We start from the raw sequence: 18773 nt of genomic DNA, 5'->3' as shown, positions 1-18773 counted from the left end.
GGGGTGAGCAGGACACCAGCCCAGGCGCTGACTATGAGAGGAATAGCCCCCAGGAGATTTTCCTCTATGCTGACCCTACCCAGCCATGGGAACTGAGAAGGGCAGCAGTGCACCAAGCAGTGCATCTGAGGGATGGGATGTGAGTGGGGTGAGCAGAATGGTACCCTCCTCTGCCACCCAGGAAGGCTTTGCACAGTCCTATACCCAATATGAAGGGGTGAGGGGAGTGAATGGAGCACCAGGGTCAGTTCTTAGGGAGCCTGAGCGCAGGGCCACTGCTGTGGGAGTGAAACTGACACTTCTCCAGCAGCGACAGCAGTAGCCTGGGAAGGTGAGCCTTGCTTTCTCCTCACCCGTATGTGATACACCATGCTCAGTGAGCTCACTATGATTCTGCCCAAGGGGCAATTGGCGCTCAGAAACTTGGTCTTAGAGAGTGAACAAGATCACTTTGAATTTGGAGTCGCATGGAACTACAGGAGGGAGTCTCAGAGACTTGGACTCCTCCAGCACCATAGAGATGGTGATAGGGCTGGCACTTTCATTCTCTTTGGGTTCAGTGGATGAGATGTGATGGCAATGAGTGTGTGCTAGTTGCCACCAAGGGAGGGAAGATGCTGGAGGAAGCTCACGCATGCAGAGTGCTGCTGATCGGAGTTTTCAATAATGCATTTCCCTTGTAAATGTTCCAAACTGTAAGACTGCTCAAATTAATTTTTCATCCAAAATTTAGCATTAAATTTTAACATGGACATCTTGAATTTCAAGTGGAGAATTTACCTCCAAAAGGCACCGGGTCGGGAAGGGGAGAGGGTTTGAGACCCATTTTAATGGGTTTCTGGCTTCTTTTTTTCTCCTGTGCATTGAAGTTTAAAAAAAGAAAATCCAGTGTCCAGGCAGCAGCTGAGGGATTCTTAGATGGTTCCTAACCCTGTGTCTGATTTGGTTCTTACAAAGAGCAGTGTTGCTCTTTGTGAGCATGGGGCTAGCAGGGGTGCTAACATCTGTGTGAAAAACTGACCCAGCTGTACAGAAAAAAATGCCCTTGTCCAGTAGTGCTATGATCCCCTATCCCTTGTTCCCTGGACTTAAAGTAGCTTTTCAGGTGTGTCTGGTAGGGGGAATTTACCAAGCACTTTTCTGAGATTCCAAGGATAAAAATGAGATCCCTCAGGTTAGCCTGTAAAAGATTTAATTTGGTAGATTTTAGCAAGCTCTGTAAAAGTGAATTTCAGGGTTTTGGGCTCTCCAGACAGGAGCAGAGAAGGAAGAGATGGCACATCATTACCTAGCACTGTTAGGTGTGTTTCACTTGGGTCAGCTTGCAGGATTTGATGTCAGAGCAGACAGAAGTAAAGAGGGAGACATGTCTGCAAGTACAGTAGCAACTGTCTCTGGTGGTGACAAAGATAATTCCAGGTCCCTTGTCCAAATTCAGGTGAGACTGCAACAGCATTATTAATTTTTCTAAAGCCACACTAAAAGGTTTTCTGAGGGATCACAGGTTTTCCCCATCCTCTGCTCCTGAATTCCTTCCTCCAAAGAATTCACCCCAGACTCACTGTGGTTTGGTTCTGTTTTTTCTGATAGTGTGTAAGGCTCCAGCACAGTGGAACATGTTCAACGAAGCTGCTGAATTTCGCGTGCATAATGAATGTATATATTAATTTCAAATCCATGCTAATAATATCCTCTAAGAGGTTTGGGTAATGGATAGGAATTCGGCCTGCATGTGTTGTGACTGGATTCTGCTTCCATTTCTTCTGCATGAGTCATGTCTTCTCTCTGTCTGCTTTCCTCACCCTAAAACGGAGATAAGGACATTTATCCAGCATCCACTTGGTAAAGTGTGCTGAGATCTGCAGGTGAATACTTTCTTAGGAGATGCTTTTCAAAAGCAGCTTCTTGTGTTTGGGCACCCAAATTTACACAGTTTGGTTTGGGTCAGCTTGGACTGGGTCCATGCTGCAAAACATCCAGAGTTCAGTTGGAGTCGTGGGTGCTTGACACCTCTGGAAACCCAAGCTGTCTCAACTTGGGCAACCAAAAATACAGACATCCCAAACCAGTGGTCGCTTTTCACAGTTATGGCTTAGGACTCAGTTTTTCTCTGTCCCACACCGTGTTCTGACTGTTACATCAATGCAAAATGAGTGCCTCATGCTATTGTTCTGACCTGGGGGTGTATTTTATATCCTCTCTCTGTTGGTAAAAACAAATTGGCCAAATAACAGAGCTACAAGGAATCAAGCTCTTACTATACAGTGAAGGAATACTCATCCAGGTTCCTGGCTAGAGGGTCTTGTGCTTCCACTCAGGATCACACCAATGCCAAATTTTGTATGAGGAAAGAATTTTTCCCTAGGTCAGATTAGCAAGGATTTGGGAGCTTTTGCCTTACTGACTAGCATAGGACGTGGCCTTGTTCCTAGGATCTTCTGAACAACCAACTACTTCCCCTGTTGTTGAGGTGGCATGGCATTGGCAGTGCCCTTGTCACACCTGCTTTTACTTCTAGCATGTTGTAGGATGTTCTTGAAGTTTCAAGTACCATGACTTGTGGCAGTGTGTGAGGGCTTCAAGTGAACTGTTTGCTAATACGCTACTGTGTAGTAGTATTAAGCTACTGCTCAGTAGCATCACCTAAAAGATGTTTGCTGGAGCTACTGCGCAGTAACGCTGGTTACTGTGGATTTATTTAGTACTTGCTAATGTAGCAGGTTCACAGTTCAGAGCTTGCATTGAGTCCCAGGCTTGAGATCCTGCTGTTCTGATTGGTGGAACCCATCCACCAATCAGGAGGCAGCAGGAAAAATCAAGTCATGCCTCTTTCCTGAGGGGAGGGGGAGAAGAGCTCACCTGGACCTGATTGAAGACTGGAAACTGTCAGGTCTGGAAGACTTCAGGGGCGGAGCCTTGGAGCGTATAAAAGGAGCTGCATGCCCAGCATGAGGGGCAGATACAATGAGGGACTCAAGAATACGGAGCCAAGAAAAGCTGGGGAGCTCTCACTCAGTGGGCAATAGGCCTGCAGCCTTGGGAGTGGTGCAAGACCACTTGGGCTTTTGACAGTGCATGAGGATGGTGCACAGAGACCCAGCCCTCCATGGTGCATGGTTCAGTGCATGGAGCCCAGGATTTGGGAACTGCAAGCAGCAGCTTGAGCCTGCAACCCCAGCAGGGGATTGGGGGCTGCAGTGAGACAGCTCAGGTTCCATTTCCTGGCAAGCAGCCAGGTCCCAGGGTGCTCAGGGCGGTGCACAGTCCCAAGTCTTGGGAGCCAGGGAGCGGCAGAGGCTGCTTGGCTTAGCCACCTGGCGTGAAGACGGCTGGTTGGAGCCTGAAGGGCCTGGCCTGTGCTAAGAGAATCCTCAGTGCTGAGCCAGGGCATGAGGAAATAGTAGTGCTGTGGTGTGAGGCTCAGGAGCCAGCAGCTGAGGAGCTGAGCCCTTGGTGCCCAAAGTGGGGCACAGGGTGGGGAAGAGCCCAGCGGCACAGGGGAGGCCTGGAGAGGCGCTCCAGCAGAGGAGACCCCATCGAGCTGCACCCTGACCACTGTCACCTGAGGGGGCGTGAGTCATTGGGCCCTTGGGTCCCTCAGGGAAAAGACATTTGGGGTGGAAAAACCCAGAGAAGGGGCTGGGTGAGCAGCCCCCCTGCCTAGTTAAAGTCCTAAGGAGAGGGGTCCCGGTTCTTCCTGGACACCCCACAAGGGACCCCATTGGAAGGAGGGCTATCTCTTGCCATGGGTCAGGGACTATATTAAGAAATAAACTTCAAAAAAGCCTTCAATCTGGTATCCCATGATCACCTCTTGGTGAAACTGGCCAGTTGTGGCCTTGGTCCACCATGATCCGCTGCCTGGGAAATAGGCTCTGTGGTTGGACCCAGAGGGTAGTAATTGATGGAAGTCACTCATCATGGTGCCCTGTGACCAGTGGGGTCCCCCAAGGCTCTGTCCTTGGACCCATACTGTTCAACATCTTCATTAATGATGTGGACATTGGAGTCAGAAGCGGACTGGCCATGTTTGCCAATGACACCAAACTTTGAGGCAAAGCATCCATACCAGAAGACAGGCGGGTGATCCAGGCTGACTTGGACAAGTTCAGCAAATGGGCGGACAAGAACCTCATGGTGTTTAACACTGAAAAATGCAAGGTTCTCCACCTTGGGAGAAAAAACCTGCAGCTTCCTTATAGGCTCGGCAGTGCTACGCTGGCCTGCACTATGGATGAAAGGGACTTGGGGGTCATCATTGACCACAAGATGAACATGAGCCTGCAATGCGATGCTGTGGCTAGTAAAGCGACCAAACCACTGGCTTGTATCCGTAGATGCTTCTCAAACAAATCCCGGGACATCATTCTCCCCTTGTATTCGGCCTTGGTGAGGCCGCAGCTGGAGTATTGTGTCCAGTTTTGGGCTCCACAATTCAAAAAGGATGTGGAGAAGCTTGACAGAGTCCAGAGAAGAGCCATGCACAGGATCAGAGGTCAGGAAAACAGATCTTACGATGATAGGCTGAGAGACATGGGACTCTTTAGCCTGGAAAAGCGTAGGCTCAGGGGTGATCTGATGGCCACCTATAAGTATATCAGGGGGGAACACCAGGATCTGGGGGAACGTTTGTTCACCAGAGCGCCCCAAGGGATGACGAAGTCAAAGGGTCATAAAATACTGCAAGACCATTTCAGGCTGGACATAAGGAAGGATTTCTTTACCGTCCGAGCCCCCAAGGTCTGGAACAGCCTGCCATCGGAGGTGGTTCAAGCAGCACCTACACTGAACACCTTCAAGAGCAAATTGGATGCTTATCTTGCTGGGATCCTATGACCCCAGCTGACTTCCTGCGCTTTGGGTGCGGGGTTGGACTCGATGATCTTCCGAGGTCCCTTCCAGCCCTGATGTCTATGAAATCTATGAGTCCCTTTCCTTTACACCCCAATATATTATTGATTATATTTGGGCCTGGAGTGTTTTTCCCCTTGTTAAGCAGTTTATCACTCTGTCATTTTTTCTGTTTTTTTTTTCCTTTAAGGGAGGAGGAAGAAATTTATTCTTTTGCTCATAAATCATTTAGGAGGCAGCTGCGCCATTAATGTATATTTTATAGCTTGACAAACAGCAAAGGCGAATGAGAGTCTTAGCACAGCCCGGCTGACCTATTCTAATTCCCCGCCTGTAACTCTGAAACCCTGTCCCCCAGTCCTGGGAGTGGATGTGTTCTCTTGCAGAGAGACAGGAGGATGCCTTCTCCCAGAGGGGCTGCTTTGCTGTGTCAGCAATGGCACAGGCCGCTGATTGCACTTGGAGCCAATTCTCAGCAAGGTGCATCTCTGCTGAATTGGCTAGGTGGAGAAAAATATATGGGGAAGTTGGGGGGAAAAAATTGACATGGTTTCATTGCTGTTAGATCCTGGCCAGAGGATTCATCAAGTAAATTCCCAGGGAAGCTCCAGGAAAATCCATAGGTCTTTCCATTTGGTCAGATTTCAGTGTGGGAAGTTAGGCTCTGACTTCCTTGGTTTTCCTTGTGGTGTCAGTTGCTTTCATTTGCATTCCTTCCCAAACTGTTGAAACTTGCTCTGTAGAGCTAGTGTCCCTTCTTCAGGGAAACGAAACCAGGTGTCCCCCTGCTTTTCCCATTATGTGATACTGAAGACACAAGCATCTCACCCTATATGTCTGCTGCTGTTCTCTGGCCAGTTCTTTGTGGTTCTTCTCTCACCTTGGGAAAACAGTGTCATAAATCTTCATAACAGAGTATTCCCTGTCCTTTTTTGGCATTCTGTGATGAGCAACAAAATTAGTCTCCTAACAGCAGTAAGGTTTAAGTCTTGTCATGGCACCTGATTTGGCATAGATTAAAAAAAGGGCACACAAACACATCAGAGCCATTGCTTTGGGTTCTCTGAAAATCCAGGCACCTGTTCCCCACGTCATTCACACTTGCATTGAATTTTCAATGTTTCCTACACAATCATTACAGCTGGGGACTTGGGGCTTTGTATTAGTTTTCAATTCAAAATGTAAGCCCTGAAGAGTAACTGAAAGGCCTGTTTCAGTGTTCAGCTAATCTTCACTCTCCTCCAGGGCTGTGCCCCACATTTTGGAAACCCTGGTCCAGGTGTCCCTGGTGGCATGTAGGAGTAGGGAAGGAGTGGGACCCCAATCAACAAATATACTCAGCTCTGCAAGCCCCAGGCTCCTCTGCAGTTAAGTTGCTTCTGTTTGGCCAGATCCTAACCTCACCTAGGCCCCTTTCTAGGTGAAGCTCACAATTAATCCTATGTGCACCATGTGCTGATTACCTGTTGTACTAAAATGTGGATAACTGGGAAAGGTGTCACTAACCAAGGCACAGACATTATCTCCTGGAGCACCTATGCAGGCATAGATGACACAAACTTCCTAAAAATTATTTGAAACACTTTTCCCACTACACTTGTACAGCCACCTCTGGGGTGGAACATAGCTGCTGAATATATAGCGTTGGAATACAATGGAATATATTCACTATAGACTGTTGACATAGTCACTAGAGTGGATTGTAGCTGTTATGTAACATTTAAGGATCACAAGGGAAACCAAGGCACACAGAGTCTAATTTTCCATGCAAGCTCTGCTGGTTAAATTTCAGGGTAATTAATGAATATGTTTGAAAAAGCCATGGCTTTTCAATGGGGATTCAGAAGCCATCACCTGTAGCAGTAACGTATAGCCTGTTGGGGCAGTGTTAGCTCAGGAGGGAGGCCTCACACCAGTGATGTTGAGACTTCTTTTTTCTTGTGGTCTTCTGTCTTAGTATCAATCACATCTCACCCCACTTAACTTCTGTGACCCAAGGGGCTCTCCTGCGGAGGTACAATAGCTCTCCCATTTGTCTCTTTCTTGATCTGCTATAGGGAGGGATGCAGCGCAGTAGTGACCTGGAATGAGGATATGCCAGGGGAATGGGCTATTCTGCCCTTCCTCCCCCATTCTCCAGCAGGCAGAGGACTTGGGAAGAGCAATTGCTGAGTGGGACCCCTCTGTCCTTGCTCATCAGACAAAATAAAGAGAGTCCACTGGGGCAGCTGCTGCTTAGTTCCTCCTCAGCTAGATGCAAGCTGGGAATTCAAGGACTGTCAAATCAGCCTGAAGCAGCCTCCAACCAAGAGAAGTGTTAAACCTCCCATTGTACCTAATTGTCCAACCCTATACCATAGAGAGGGGATTAACATATGCCCAAAGGGATTAACATATGCCCCAGAGCACAGGGATTGATTAGTTTTATCCTAGCTAATGTCATTGTAGATGCTATTTTTATTCCTATCAATGTCCCTTCCTATTTTTATAATCTCACTATAATACAGTGCAACTTTCTCTTTGTTACCAGCTCACTTAGGAGTTGCACTTAGTGCTGGAGGGAGATAAGGAGACTTCCAGTTGTCAGAGGCTGCAAAGGAGAAGGCTCCTATGACATCCATTGGCAAGCTAGGTGAAGGGAAAGAAAAGCAGCTAGTGTTACAGTGTGAGGATGGCAAGAGGGGGAGGACAGATATTTTGAGATTGTCTGGAGGGTCCTGAAAAGAAGGCAGGCAGGGTAACATAGGGACATAGAGCTGAAAGAGGCCTCCTGAGTCATTGAGTCTAGTGTCCTTCATTTGAAGGTTATCATTAACCAAAGGAATCCCTCATTTCAAAGCCTCACCCATAACTACAAGGAATAAAATCTGAAACACCTAGAACCCATCATGCATCATGAACCCATCTCTAGTCTAAATATTATAAAAAAAATGTAAATGCTATCTTTATTCACTGAATAGCTGTGCTTGTGTAATGGCTTCAGAACCTAAGCAATGCCATGCTTGGTCAAATCAATGGTCCATCTAGTTTAGTACCTAGTCTCTGACAGGAGCAAGCAGTAGATTGAAAAAATTGGAAAAATTTTGGGAAAAAACCCTCACGTGTCTTACAGAAGTAAATATGGGATATATTCATCCCCATGTATCCCCATGTATCTATTAGCGTACCTGAATAAACTCTGGCGCAGTTCATGTTCACAGGTGCAGCATTTACACTTGTGCCTGCAACTGCAACACGCTGAGCTGGGGCAGCGCAGTCCCAGCTGGCATGGGGTCTATGGGGTCAGCCTGCCAGCCCAGGGCTGTTCCGACCTAGCTCTGTGTGCTGTGGAGAAGCTGGCTGGGGCAGGAGGGTGCTACAGTGTGGGGCTAGCCAGCAGGCAGCCCTGTTCTGTAGCATCCTTGTGCCCCAGACAGCCCCAGTCACCATCTACATGTGCATTGCCATGGAGCAAATAACTCTGCCATAGGATAATACTTTTGTTGGGCAGTACTATCCTATAGTGGAGTTAATTAGTTTATTCTGGCCTAATAGCGCTGCTTATGTAGACAGTGATGCTTTACTGCGGAGTGAATTAGTCAACTCTGCAGTAAAGTGCATGTGTAGATGTGCCCTTTGTCTTTTTTAAAAGTCAGATCATGGAAAAGGGAAGGAATGAAGCCCATCTTGCAGAGCTGTAAGTTGCCGTGTGGGGTGGGGAGATGAATTTCATGTTTTCTCAGCAAGGCAGCTGATTCAAACTGTGCTTGTAACCCTGGAAGAGAGACTCATTTCTACAGAGGGACAATGGCAGGTATGCTGGCTTAATTCTCTTCCCATGGCTAGCACCTGAGTCCAGAGCAGGGTGAGTCAGCAGACCCTTATCATCAGCACATTATTCCAATGTTGTTATACCTAGCCCAGACACAGGTTATAAATGACAATAGAGAAAGCACAGGTGAGGCCAGCATAGGTGTACAGGTAGTAGTTATTTCTAATCAGCTGCTAGCAAGCAATGCTGTGGGATGGGGATCGAGACCCAAGCCCACAGACTACTGTGTGAATGAGCACATTCATTCAGTGTCCTAACTACCTGCTTGTTTAACAGGACAGGTGTCATTACTGGTCAGAACAGATGAGCGAGCCATGGTCCAGTGGTATATGTGAGGCAGAGGAGTTTATTCAGGGGGTTGTAGGGTAAGGTGAATGGATGAATAAGATGACTATGTCTGACTATCTCTAGGTGTGACGGTGCTTATAAGTTTAATTTCTGGTGACTCAGAGAAAAACCCTGAGCTCATATTCAGCTGCCTACCTTTTCACCTATGCTTTGGATACAAAGCTTTGGGAAGTCAATATTGGGGCTCCCTTGCTATTTATTCCCATTAGCCCTGCAGAGCCAGAGGAGTTGGATTTTATTCCTTTCGTACCTCATCAGCAGTGTGATTAATTAGAGCATTGCTGAATGCATGAGCCAGAGAGAACCCAGCTGCGGCCTACATCCTACTCAAAAAATAGGGAATGATGGAAACATGTGGCTAGATGTTTTCCTGAATCCCCAGGGCCCAGGTGCATTTGCGATCTATAAGCCATCTACAGCACTCTCTGAGGGGTACCAGCCCCTCTTTCTAGCTCAAATTGCTTGTCACTAGGGCACCAATATGCTGCTGTGCATTGAAGCAGGCCTGTGACTGGGAAGAGGAAGGAGTTGGGCAGCTTTGTGGGTTGTGACTCAGTACAGGTGCCCAGATGCCCAGGTGTGGTGACAGAAGTCTTGTGGATATGGTGGATATGCATGGGTGACAGACACACAGGTGTTTCTTGCATGGTTATCACACTTCGAGGGAGTTCCCTCTAGAGCTTTCCTATCCTGATGGCCACTAGGTAATAGAACAAATTCAGATGCTGTGCAAGGGTGCACAGCCCTTCCCTTTCAGATACTTCAGGGCCAAAGCTTGCTGTGGTCTTGTGTGCACTCACAGAATAGCTTTTATGGGTCCTGAATCTTCTTTCAGTTCTCTAGTGATCCCAAGTCTCAGCATGGCTGCCTAGCCTGGAAACTTCCCATGAGTGTCCAGGTCAATATATATAACATGACAGTCACATGCGTGTTCCATCAGGAAAAAGTGTGGGACCATCCTGACTCCTCTGTCTTTCTGAGCAATGGCTTTACCTTGGCTCACTCCTTGGACAGGGATATCCTGGGTGAGTCAAACATTGGACCGGATTTGGGCTGCATTTACCTGTCATAGTTCTGGGCTGAAAAATGGGACTGGTCTGTCATATACTACCTCAGAATGGTTGGCTGGTTAAATATTACTTCTAGTTTATCAGGCACTGCCATGGAAACCACACCCAGGAGCTGTCGCAGATTTGGTGCCTTAGAAACATGACCAACCACCAGTGAGTATGGCTAAGAGAAGGACCCAAGGCAATTGATGCCCAGCTTTACCCAGGTCAAGTGACAAGTTAAGGATCTGAGGTGGCTTCAGCACTTCATCAGGATACTGTGATGGCTTTGTGCATACACTGAGCACCCATTCTGTTAGTGTCTTGATGTCCCTGAGCAGGCCAGGCCCTTGTTTTTGCCTTGGTGAGTCTTACAGAGCAGAAGCAACATTTTCTTCCCAGCACTCAGGAATGACCACCTTTTCTTCTGCTTTCTGCCAACATGATTGCTCCTTCAGAGGCCTCAAGAGATTAGTGGCAGGGACAATGTCCCTCTTGTGTTTTGGCTGTCCTTCCAATGTCATCAGTGCAGGAACAGCAAGTCTCCTTTAGGGGCTTCTTGACTGAATGCTGTGCTAGCAAGTCCTGTAACCAAGGTATATGCTGCCTATACCACTCTCTCCTCTGCATGGGATTCTCTAATTTTTGAGTGGCAGGGCTAGGGAGGGGATTATGGTTGCTCTGATTCAGGTATGCCAGCTCACTTGGGGCCTATCAAATCCTTCAGGTATGTCAGCTCACTTGGGGCCTATTGCATGGGGAGATTACACCTCTGGAGCACTGGAAACATTTTATTTCAATTTCTCTCCTTTAGCACTGCAGGCAATTATATCCCAGATCATTTCACTGATTGTGGGGCAAAGCTCACAGTTGCTTGCTTCTTGTTTTCATTGCAGTAAAAGACTGATCTGGAATTTTTCCTTTGGTTTGTTTGTAATCCCAGAATTTTTCTTCTTTTGAACACTGCAGCTTTATATGGATAATAGCAGTCTCCAGGTTGGTGCTTGTGTCCTCTGGGCCTTCATTGCAAAAGCCAAGGGTGCTAGGCACCTCGAAGGCATCTTCCACAGTGCTGTGCAATAGAATTTTTTAATTCTATTTTCTGAGGCTTTGGCTGTGCTTCAGATACTTCCAGGTACAGCTTGAAGCCTAGCACTCTCCTGCTGCACTTTTCTGCAAGTTCCCATGTTGGTCAAGTGAGACTGAAGTGATTCAGTTTAATTTCTCTGTTCCTTCATTTCCCCCTATCTTCTTTACTGTGGCTCCTTAGACAACAGAGGCACTTTTACATTGCAGAGCATACCTGATCTGGGCCCCATATGTGCAAGCCAATGCTTGCCAAACCTGCTTGTGAGCATCCATGCTGCATCTCATGTCCCAGGTGTGGTATTGGATGTGTATGTAGCTTTACTAACACAGCCCAGGGGATTCCCATAAACAGACCTTAATTGCTTAGCACTTCTCCTCCACTACATCCCGGCCATTGCCCAAGCCAGTTTATATACTGAGTACTGACTGCTCTGCTACTGCTCTAGCTCTAGGTCAGCAGAGCCAGGTAGTAGAAATGCAACATATGTGAGTAGAAACATATTTACACCACCCCTGCAAATGACATTAGCTTAGCTCAGTACTTCTCAACCTTTTTTAGACTTAAGGCACTCATTGTAAAATGCCAGCTCTTTATTTTCATTAATTCTTTGACTACAGAAAAATGCTAGAGCAATTATATTGTTGCAAAGAACTTAGAAAGACCAAACAGGGAAGGATGTTGTTAACACTGTGGATTCTTGTTTGAAATCATTTATCTTGTGACTCATGTTTGCACAACTAACAGTGTTAACATTGTGTACCCCCCCCCGTGGCACCCTTAGGAGGATCTTACAGCACTGCAGGGAACTGTAACATCCTGGTTGATAATCAGTCTTAGGCAGTAAAAGCCCTCTCCTGTCACTATAACTGCATCCAGGCAGAGGACTTTGCCATCAGAGCTACTGGTATGTTGGCTATAGGATGAGAATTATTTATTTCACACCCCAGCTGATATTGGGATGCTAGGAAAAAATTGTAGTGTAGAGGACAGGTTTCTGCAGCCTCTGAGATATACCCCATTTTTTGCCTGGCCAATTTTTTCTGACATTTTCTGTGCTAAGCAGTTTCAGGGAGAAATGCATGTGTGGGACTTAAAGGCAAAGGTTGGCATCACACCACTTCCTTATAATCAGGGAGTCTAAAGCTACCTGTGGGTGTGGGAGTTGGGGGTTGGAGGGATGGATCCCATGGGTTTCTGCCAGGAGTGGAGCATGAGCAGTGCAAGGAGCCCCTTAGTGGAGAATGAAGATAGCTTCATAATATCTGTGGACCATTCCCACCTCCCACCTTCCCCTCTTTCTCCTAGCCTCGTGAGTATTGTCTTAACAGACTACAGTGGGTATTGGTAAAAACCTGCCATCCCTTACTACAGCCTTTCACAGGCAGTAGTTGTTTTCTTACAACAGTTTATCGAGGGAAAGATCTAGTCCCTATTGCTAAGCTGGTGGATGGTGGTGAGTTGGCTCAGTATTTACTTCCATGAAGCCTTCAGAGTTTGGCCACTTACAGGACATCAGCCAAGTCCAGCCTTGGTGCATCAGAGGACAGGTCACTCCAGTCAGGGTTATATGCAACAGGTGCTTTCTTGGGGCCAGCTGATATTATGGCTACTAGTGCTATCTGGCCATTCACAAGGAAGCTAAGAGTCTAGAAGTACTCCATCTTGTTTACCACTTTAAGAAGTGTAAGGCAGACACCTTTTGTTAAGTTCATGCTTACTTCCAGCCATTCACATTGTTTACTTCAACTTATTGCTAGCAACCCCAGACATTGGGTGTATTAAGCTTAAACCAGTCACTTTTCCTAGAAAAACTTCCAGTTCTCTCACACATTAGAACAGGGTCTGGTTGGACTGTGGAATTATTGTTTCCATGGGAAATTCCACAGTTCATTTTAAGAAAACCCCAAAATCAGATATAAAAGAATTGTGAAAACTCTTTTGGGACGGTACTCTAAAACTGAAGTTTTGAACAAGTAAGAATGACATTTCATTGTAACCATGCTGACACATCTACAAGGCTCCCAGAGTTGCTTGGAGTCCTGAGAACTAGTTAAACAGAGACTGAAATGCAGGTCGTTGAGGTGCTATGAGCCCTGGGACCCCCAGCGCCAGAGCAGTCCACCTGGCAGGCAGCCCTAAAGCTGGGATTCGGAGAAGCTCTACCTGATGGGCTGCCCTGAAGCCGGTAGGTAGAGGTCCTGGGCTCCTGGGCTACAGAGCAGCTCTTAGCCTAAGGACTTTGGAAGCTAGTCCACCACCAGCTCCTCACCAGTCCACTGGTCAGGCTGTCAAGGACCCTTGTGGGTCAACACTAGTCTGAAACCAGGCAGGTTTCCAGCAGAAGCCCACCTCTTTTCTGCCTGAATCTTGTAGAATCATGTTCTCAGAAAGCATTTCTATTTCAATGACCCAGCATTTTCTGACAGAAAAATATTCCATCAGATAATTTAGCTGAGGTCATTGTGGGACCCCTGGCACGGCTTTATGAGCACTCATGGTGCTCTGGTGTGGTGCCAGAGGACTGGAAGAGGGCCAATGTGGTTCCCATCTTCAAAAAGGGGAGGAAGGAGGACCTGGGAAGCTATAGGCCAGTTAGTCTTACCTCAATCCTGGGCAAGCTTTTTGAGAAAATTATTCTGGTGCATATTCATGAGGGGTCAGCAAGGGAGATTATGCTTAGGGGCAACCAACACAGCTTCATTAGAGGCAGTCAGACCAACCTGGTGACCTTCTATGAGCAGGTCACCAAATCCTTAGATGCAGGGGTAGCAGTGGACATAGTCTTTCTGGACTTTCGGAAGGCCTTCGACACTGTCTCTCACCCTGTTCTCATTAAGAAACTGGGGGGCCATGGTGTCAACACCCACACAGTCAAATGGGTCACTAGTTAGATGGAGGACTGCGCCCAGAGAGTGGTGGTCGATGGGTCATTTTCGACGGAGAGATGTGGGCAGTGGGATCCCCCAGGGCTCAGTCCTCGGGCCTGCACTGTTCAACATCTTCACCAGTGACTTGGATGAGGGGGTAAAAAGCACCCTGTTCAAATTTGCTGATGACACTAAGATGTGGGGGGGATGTGGTCACGCTAGAAGGGAGGAATAGGCTACAATCAGACCTAGACAGGTTACAAGGGTGGGCGGATGAGAACAGGATGGGTTTCAACACTGACAAGTGCAAGGTGCTGCACCTGGGGAGGAAGAACCAGCACCATCCCTACAGGCTGGGGAACTCCCTTCCTGTCAGTGCAGAGGCAGAAAAAGATCTTGGAGTCATTATTGATGCCAAAATGAACATGGGCCGGCAGTGTGGGGATGCAGTCAGGAAGGCCAACCACACCTTGTTATGCATGCGCAGATGCATCTTGAGCAGGTCCAAGGAAGTGATCCTCCCCCTCTATGCGGCACTGGTCAGGCCGCAGCTGGAGTACTGTGTCCAGTTCTGGGTGCCACACTTCAAGAGGGATGTGGACAACTTGGAGAGGGTCCAGAGGAGGGCCACTCGCATGATCAGGGGGCAGCAGGGCAGGCCCTACAAGGAGAGGCTACGGGACCTGAACATGTTCAGCCTCCACAAGAGAAGGCTGAGGGGGGATCTAGTGGCCATTTACAAAGTAGTCAGAGGGGACCAGCAGGCACTGGGGGAGTCCCTGTTCCCCCGAGCACTAAAGGAGTGACTAGAAATAACGGACACAAGCTGGCAGAGGGTAAATTCAGATTAGACATCAGGAGGTGCTAGTTCACTGTCAGGGTGGCTTGACTCTGGAACCAACTTCCAAGCAAAGTGGTGCTGGCTCCTACCTTGGGGGTCTTTAAGACAAGGCTAGACAATCACCTTGCTGGGGTCGTTTGACCCCAGCACTCTGTCCTGCCATGGCAGGGGGTCAGACTTGATGATCTGCTCAGGTCCCTTCTGACCCTACTAACTATGAAACTATGAAAACTATTTCCTACCCTCTCTAATTAGGACAGCAAGGTGACAAGACTACACTTTGGTGACATACAGCTGGGTGGTGTTTGCATACTGATATCATCTGATTACCAATAGCAACTTGCAATCTCCTCTGGAGGCCTCACACTTATGGTAAAAAAGAAAGGATCTAATTGACATTTGAAAAGATACTACACATTTGTTTCTGGCTCCACCTGCCGATTTTGTGAGAGGAGAAGAAAGGTTAAAAAAATATATCTAGTGCTTCCAGAAATGCATGCAGTGTTTTCACATTAAATTTCATCTGTTAAAGGGTTCAGCTGTACAAAATGAAATATTTTCTTACATGATTTATAACTCAAGGGGTGCATCCCCACATGCAGGGGTGTATGATTGCTGTGGATAAAAAAAAGCAGTGGCACAAATTTGCACCACTGTTTTTTGCCTCTGTGCATGTCCCTGCATGTGGGGTTGGTGCAGGGCAAATTGCCTCAGGTGGAGTAGGGTAGGACCCACCTGTGCTGGCCCCAGCAGCCTTACCTGATGTCCTGGGGGCCTCCTGAGGTAGCAGCAGCAGTGTTCTGGCCACTGAGATCCTGGCCGGCAGTCAGAGTGAGGTTCTGGCTGACCAGGCTACCTTTCTGGTGGCACACTTGGCTGCCACATGTGCTTCACCACTTTTTTCAGCAGTGTTTTTTTTTTACCCCAGGATGTCGCATTTTTCAACCCCAGGATGTCCACGTGTGGTTTGCAGTGTTGCAAACTGCCCATGTGTGTTCTTGGGGACACACCCAAGCAGTGCCACGTTGAGATAGTGCATGACAGCTGGAGACAAAGGGTGCATCCCAATGAGTGCGCACACACAGTTTCTGGAGCCTCAGAGCAGTTTGAGATGCTGCAAACCGTGTGCAAACCATGTGCGGCATGTGCACCCATTTGCCGCATTGCTAAATAGCAGTGTGGCCATTTTTTTTGACACTGGGAGATCTGGTCTGTAGCAGCTGTGTGCACCACCAGAAAGGGAGCCTGGCTGGCCAGAGCTACAGACTGACTTCCAGCCAGGCTCCAAGAGGCCAGATTACTACCACTGTTGCCCTGGGAGGTCCCCAGGACCTCCCCTACCCAACCTGGGACAATTAGCCCCACACCAACCCCATGTGCAGGGGTATCTGCAGTGCAGTGGCAAAAAGCAGTGGCACAAATTTTTGCTGGTACTATTTTTGCCTTGGCAACTGTGCACCCCTGCATCTGGGGATGTGCCCAAAGTGACAAGGAGAACAAGTAGGACTGAGCAAAGCCACTTCCGCTGTTGCGCCTGAATGATGGGAGGGAAGAGTCAACAGGATGAAAGATAGAAAATAAATTAGATTTGATCTGTTCTTTCAATATCAAATGTCATTATAATCAGAGAACAACATTTGGGGACGATGCCTAATCCCTTAAATATAAAATATCCCTAAACTTTCATATTCAAATTGGATTTTGTTGTGAAAAAGAACTGAAAAATGATTGAGTCTCCTTTAATGAGAGTTGTTGCTCTTGTCTACCTGCTTGTTAAAACTTGTGCATCTGATTCCTCTTCTTGGTGGAAGAAGCTGCTATGTATCTTTGGGTAGACCTTAAAATACTGCTTATTAATCACAGCTCAGCTTCTCTGGAAGGTTTTTCCTCATAGCCAAAATGGCCTCCATTGTTTCAAAGCAGCTCAAGTCAAAGCTCCCTCAATTAAGATGGTTGCCCATTTCCATTTGCTTTTTTTATAAGAGGTCTGGGTGAGAATGGCTGGACAATCCAAAGCATGGAGAGAAAGGGTGGAGTGGGGAATGCCATCTGTTTTGGCATGTGGGGAATGCCAGTGGCACGAGGCACAAATATATAGTGCTACCTGAATAAGAAGCATAGCAAGAGTCCAGGGAAAAGGATAAAAACTTAAACATGGTTCCCCTTTCTCAACAGGTCTGGTGAGCTCCCTTGAAGTATCAGTAAGTTCCGGGAGTATCCAGGTTGCTCGAGGGCAGACAGTAATCCTGCCTTGCACCTTTACCACTAGCGCTGCCCTCACAAACCTGAATGTCATCTGGATGGTGATCCCACTCTCCAACGCCAACCAGCCTGAGCAGGTATCATTGCTTCTTGGAATTCACAGGTGTTATGTGTGTGTCTCCTTTCCCGTGCCCCATCCTCAGAGTGGTATTTGAACACATTTTCCTGCAGTAGCTGGACTTTTTGAGCAGGGATGTCACCAACTTGGGACATGGTTTAGAGCAATTCCTGTAACTAAGCAGTCTTGCTCTGGCAGGGTCAGCAGTAGAAGATAAGGCCAGGTCTGAGGTTCATGGCCAGAAGTGATCATGCCTTCTTTGTAGGCCCATCGACTTCTGTTGCCTTTTGTAACTGATACTGCCTCAGATCTTGAACATCTTCCTGTGCCCCAGCATTTCTTCTCCTGCTGCTGTATGTACTCTGGGTACCTTACCCCTACTGTGTGTTTATCATTCTCTCTCCGCTTCCACCTTTGGTAAGCATAGTACAACCTGTGTCCTCAGCTGCCTTGGCTGGCTGGACTTATGCACTGGTCTGGTATAGTGTCAGCTGAGCTGGTTGGTTACTCCATAAGATACGATGGGGCATGGGGAGGCCTTTGGGCCCTGTAGCAAGTCCTGACCCCCAAAGAAAGCCGTAATGTCCCCTGGTGGCCAGACTGTCCCTGCTTTACCTCTCTTGTTTGTATTGCTTGCCATGCCTTGATAGATATTCTCATCCTTTAGGGAGGCTGCTCTCAGGGCCCTGGAGTGAGCCCCAGTCCACCTCTTTCTCTGCTTCTCATGCCTGGCTGGCACCAGCCTTGTCCTCAGGTACTAACCTGCCTTCAGGGCATTAATCATAGCTTCCAGCCTCCCCCAAAGCTATGCCCATGCCTCACGGGTGTTACTCTCAAACCAAGTACCAGCCTGCACAGGCTTCAGCCTTCTTTGCTTTGGCCCAATAGTTTCTCTACCTGTGGACTCCTAAGCATAGGTCCACTTGCTCTGGCCTGGTTTCTGAGTCCCAGATTCTTCTTAATTGGGCCTTACTCTCAAGGTGGAAACTCTGGCCCTCTTGGCTTTCATCTACCCACTGTCTCTTCCTTGGGGCTCAGATTCTGGCCCTCTTGATGTTAACCCACCCCTGTCTCCTCCTCTCTGGGCTCAGAACCCATAGTGCCTCCCAGGCACCCCTGTGCAGCCTTCAGTCCTTCCCTACAGCCATAATCCAGTCCTCTGGTCTACACTACAACACAAATTCAAGCAACCATTTCCAGATAAAAGACTCAAAGACCCCTCTGGGTCACCATGCTGCTGCAGAAGTGTCCTTCTTGCTCACTGCCTCTCTTAGCCCTGGGAATACCTGACCTGGCCTGCAGCTCCCCCTCCTCGCCAGCCTGAACTGGCAGGAACAATTTCCCACATAGAGTTCAGGGCTGCACTGCCCCTGTGCCTCAGGAGCCTAATCTTATATTCCCTGAGATCCTCCCCTTCCAGCCAGGTGCTCTCTTGTCTGACCATAGGTGTGTCCTCTCATCCTCCAGAGCAGCCTACTGCTGTTTCTCTGGCTAAATTTCATTTGTCCCCTTGCTGCCTACCCAGGGATCTTCCCTACTGTCTTATTGTTTGATAGCTAGCCATACAGTAAGCCTGTGCAGGCTATAGGCCCCTGG

General features: G+C 47.9%; 1 protein-coding gene across 3 annotated transcripts in view; it reads left to right on the top strand.

The window, feature by feature from the left end:
* The window catches only part of IGSF11 (immunoglobulin superfamily member 11), a 139466-nt gene that overhangs the window by 106925 nt on the left and 13768 nt on the right, over positions 1-18773 (top strand). For all 3 annotated transcript variants that reach the window (XM_090056615.1, XM_090056605.1, XM_090056624.1), the window contains one exon: positions 17033-17196. In XM_090056615.1, coding sequence (XP_089912741.1) covers positions 17033-17196 — 164 coding nt within the window. The remainder of the gene's footprint in view (positions 1-17032; positions 17197-18773) is intronic.

The sequence above is a fragment of the Crocodylus siamensis genome, chromosome 1 (genome assembly GCF_052110815.1).
Source record: "Crocodylus siamensis isolate JL-2025a chromosome 1, ASM5211081v1, whole genome shotgun sequence".
Classification (NCBI taxonomy): Eukaryota; Metazoa; Chordata; order Crocodylia; family Crocodylidae; genus Crocodylus; species Crocodylus siamensis.
Note: the sequence above shows the minus strand (reverse complement) of the source record. Positions and strands in the feature narration are given on the sequence as shown.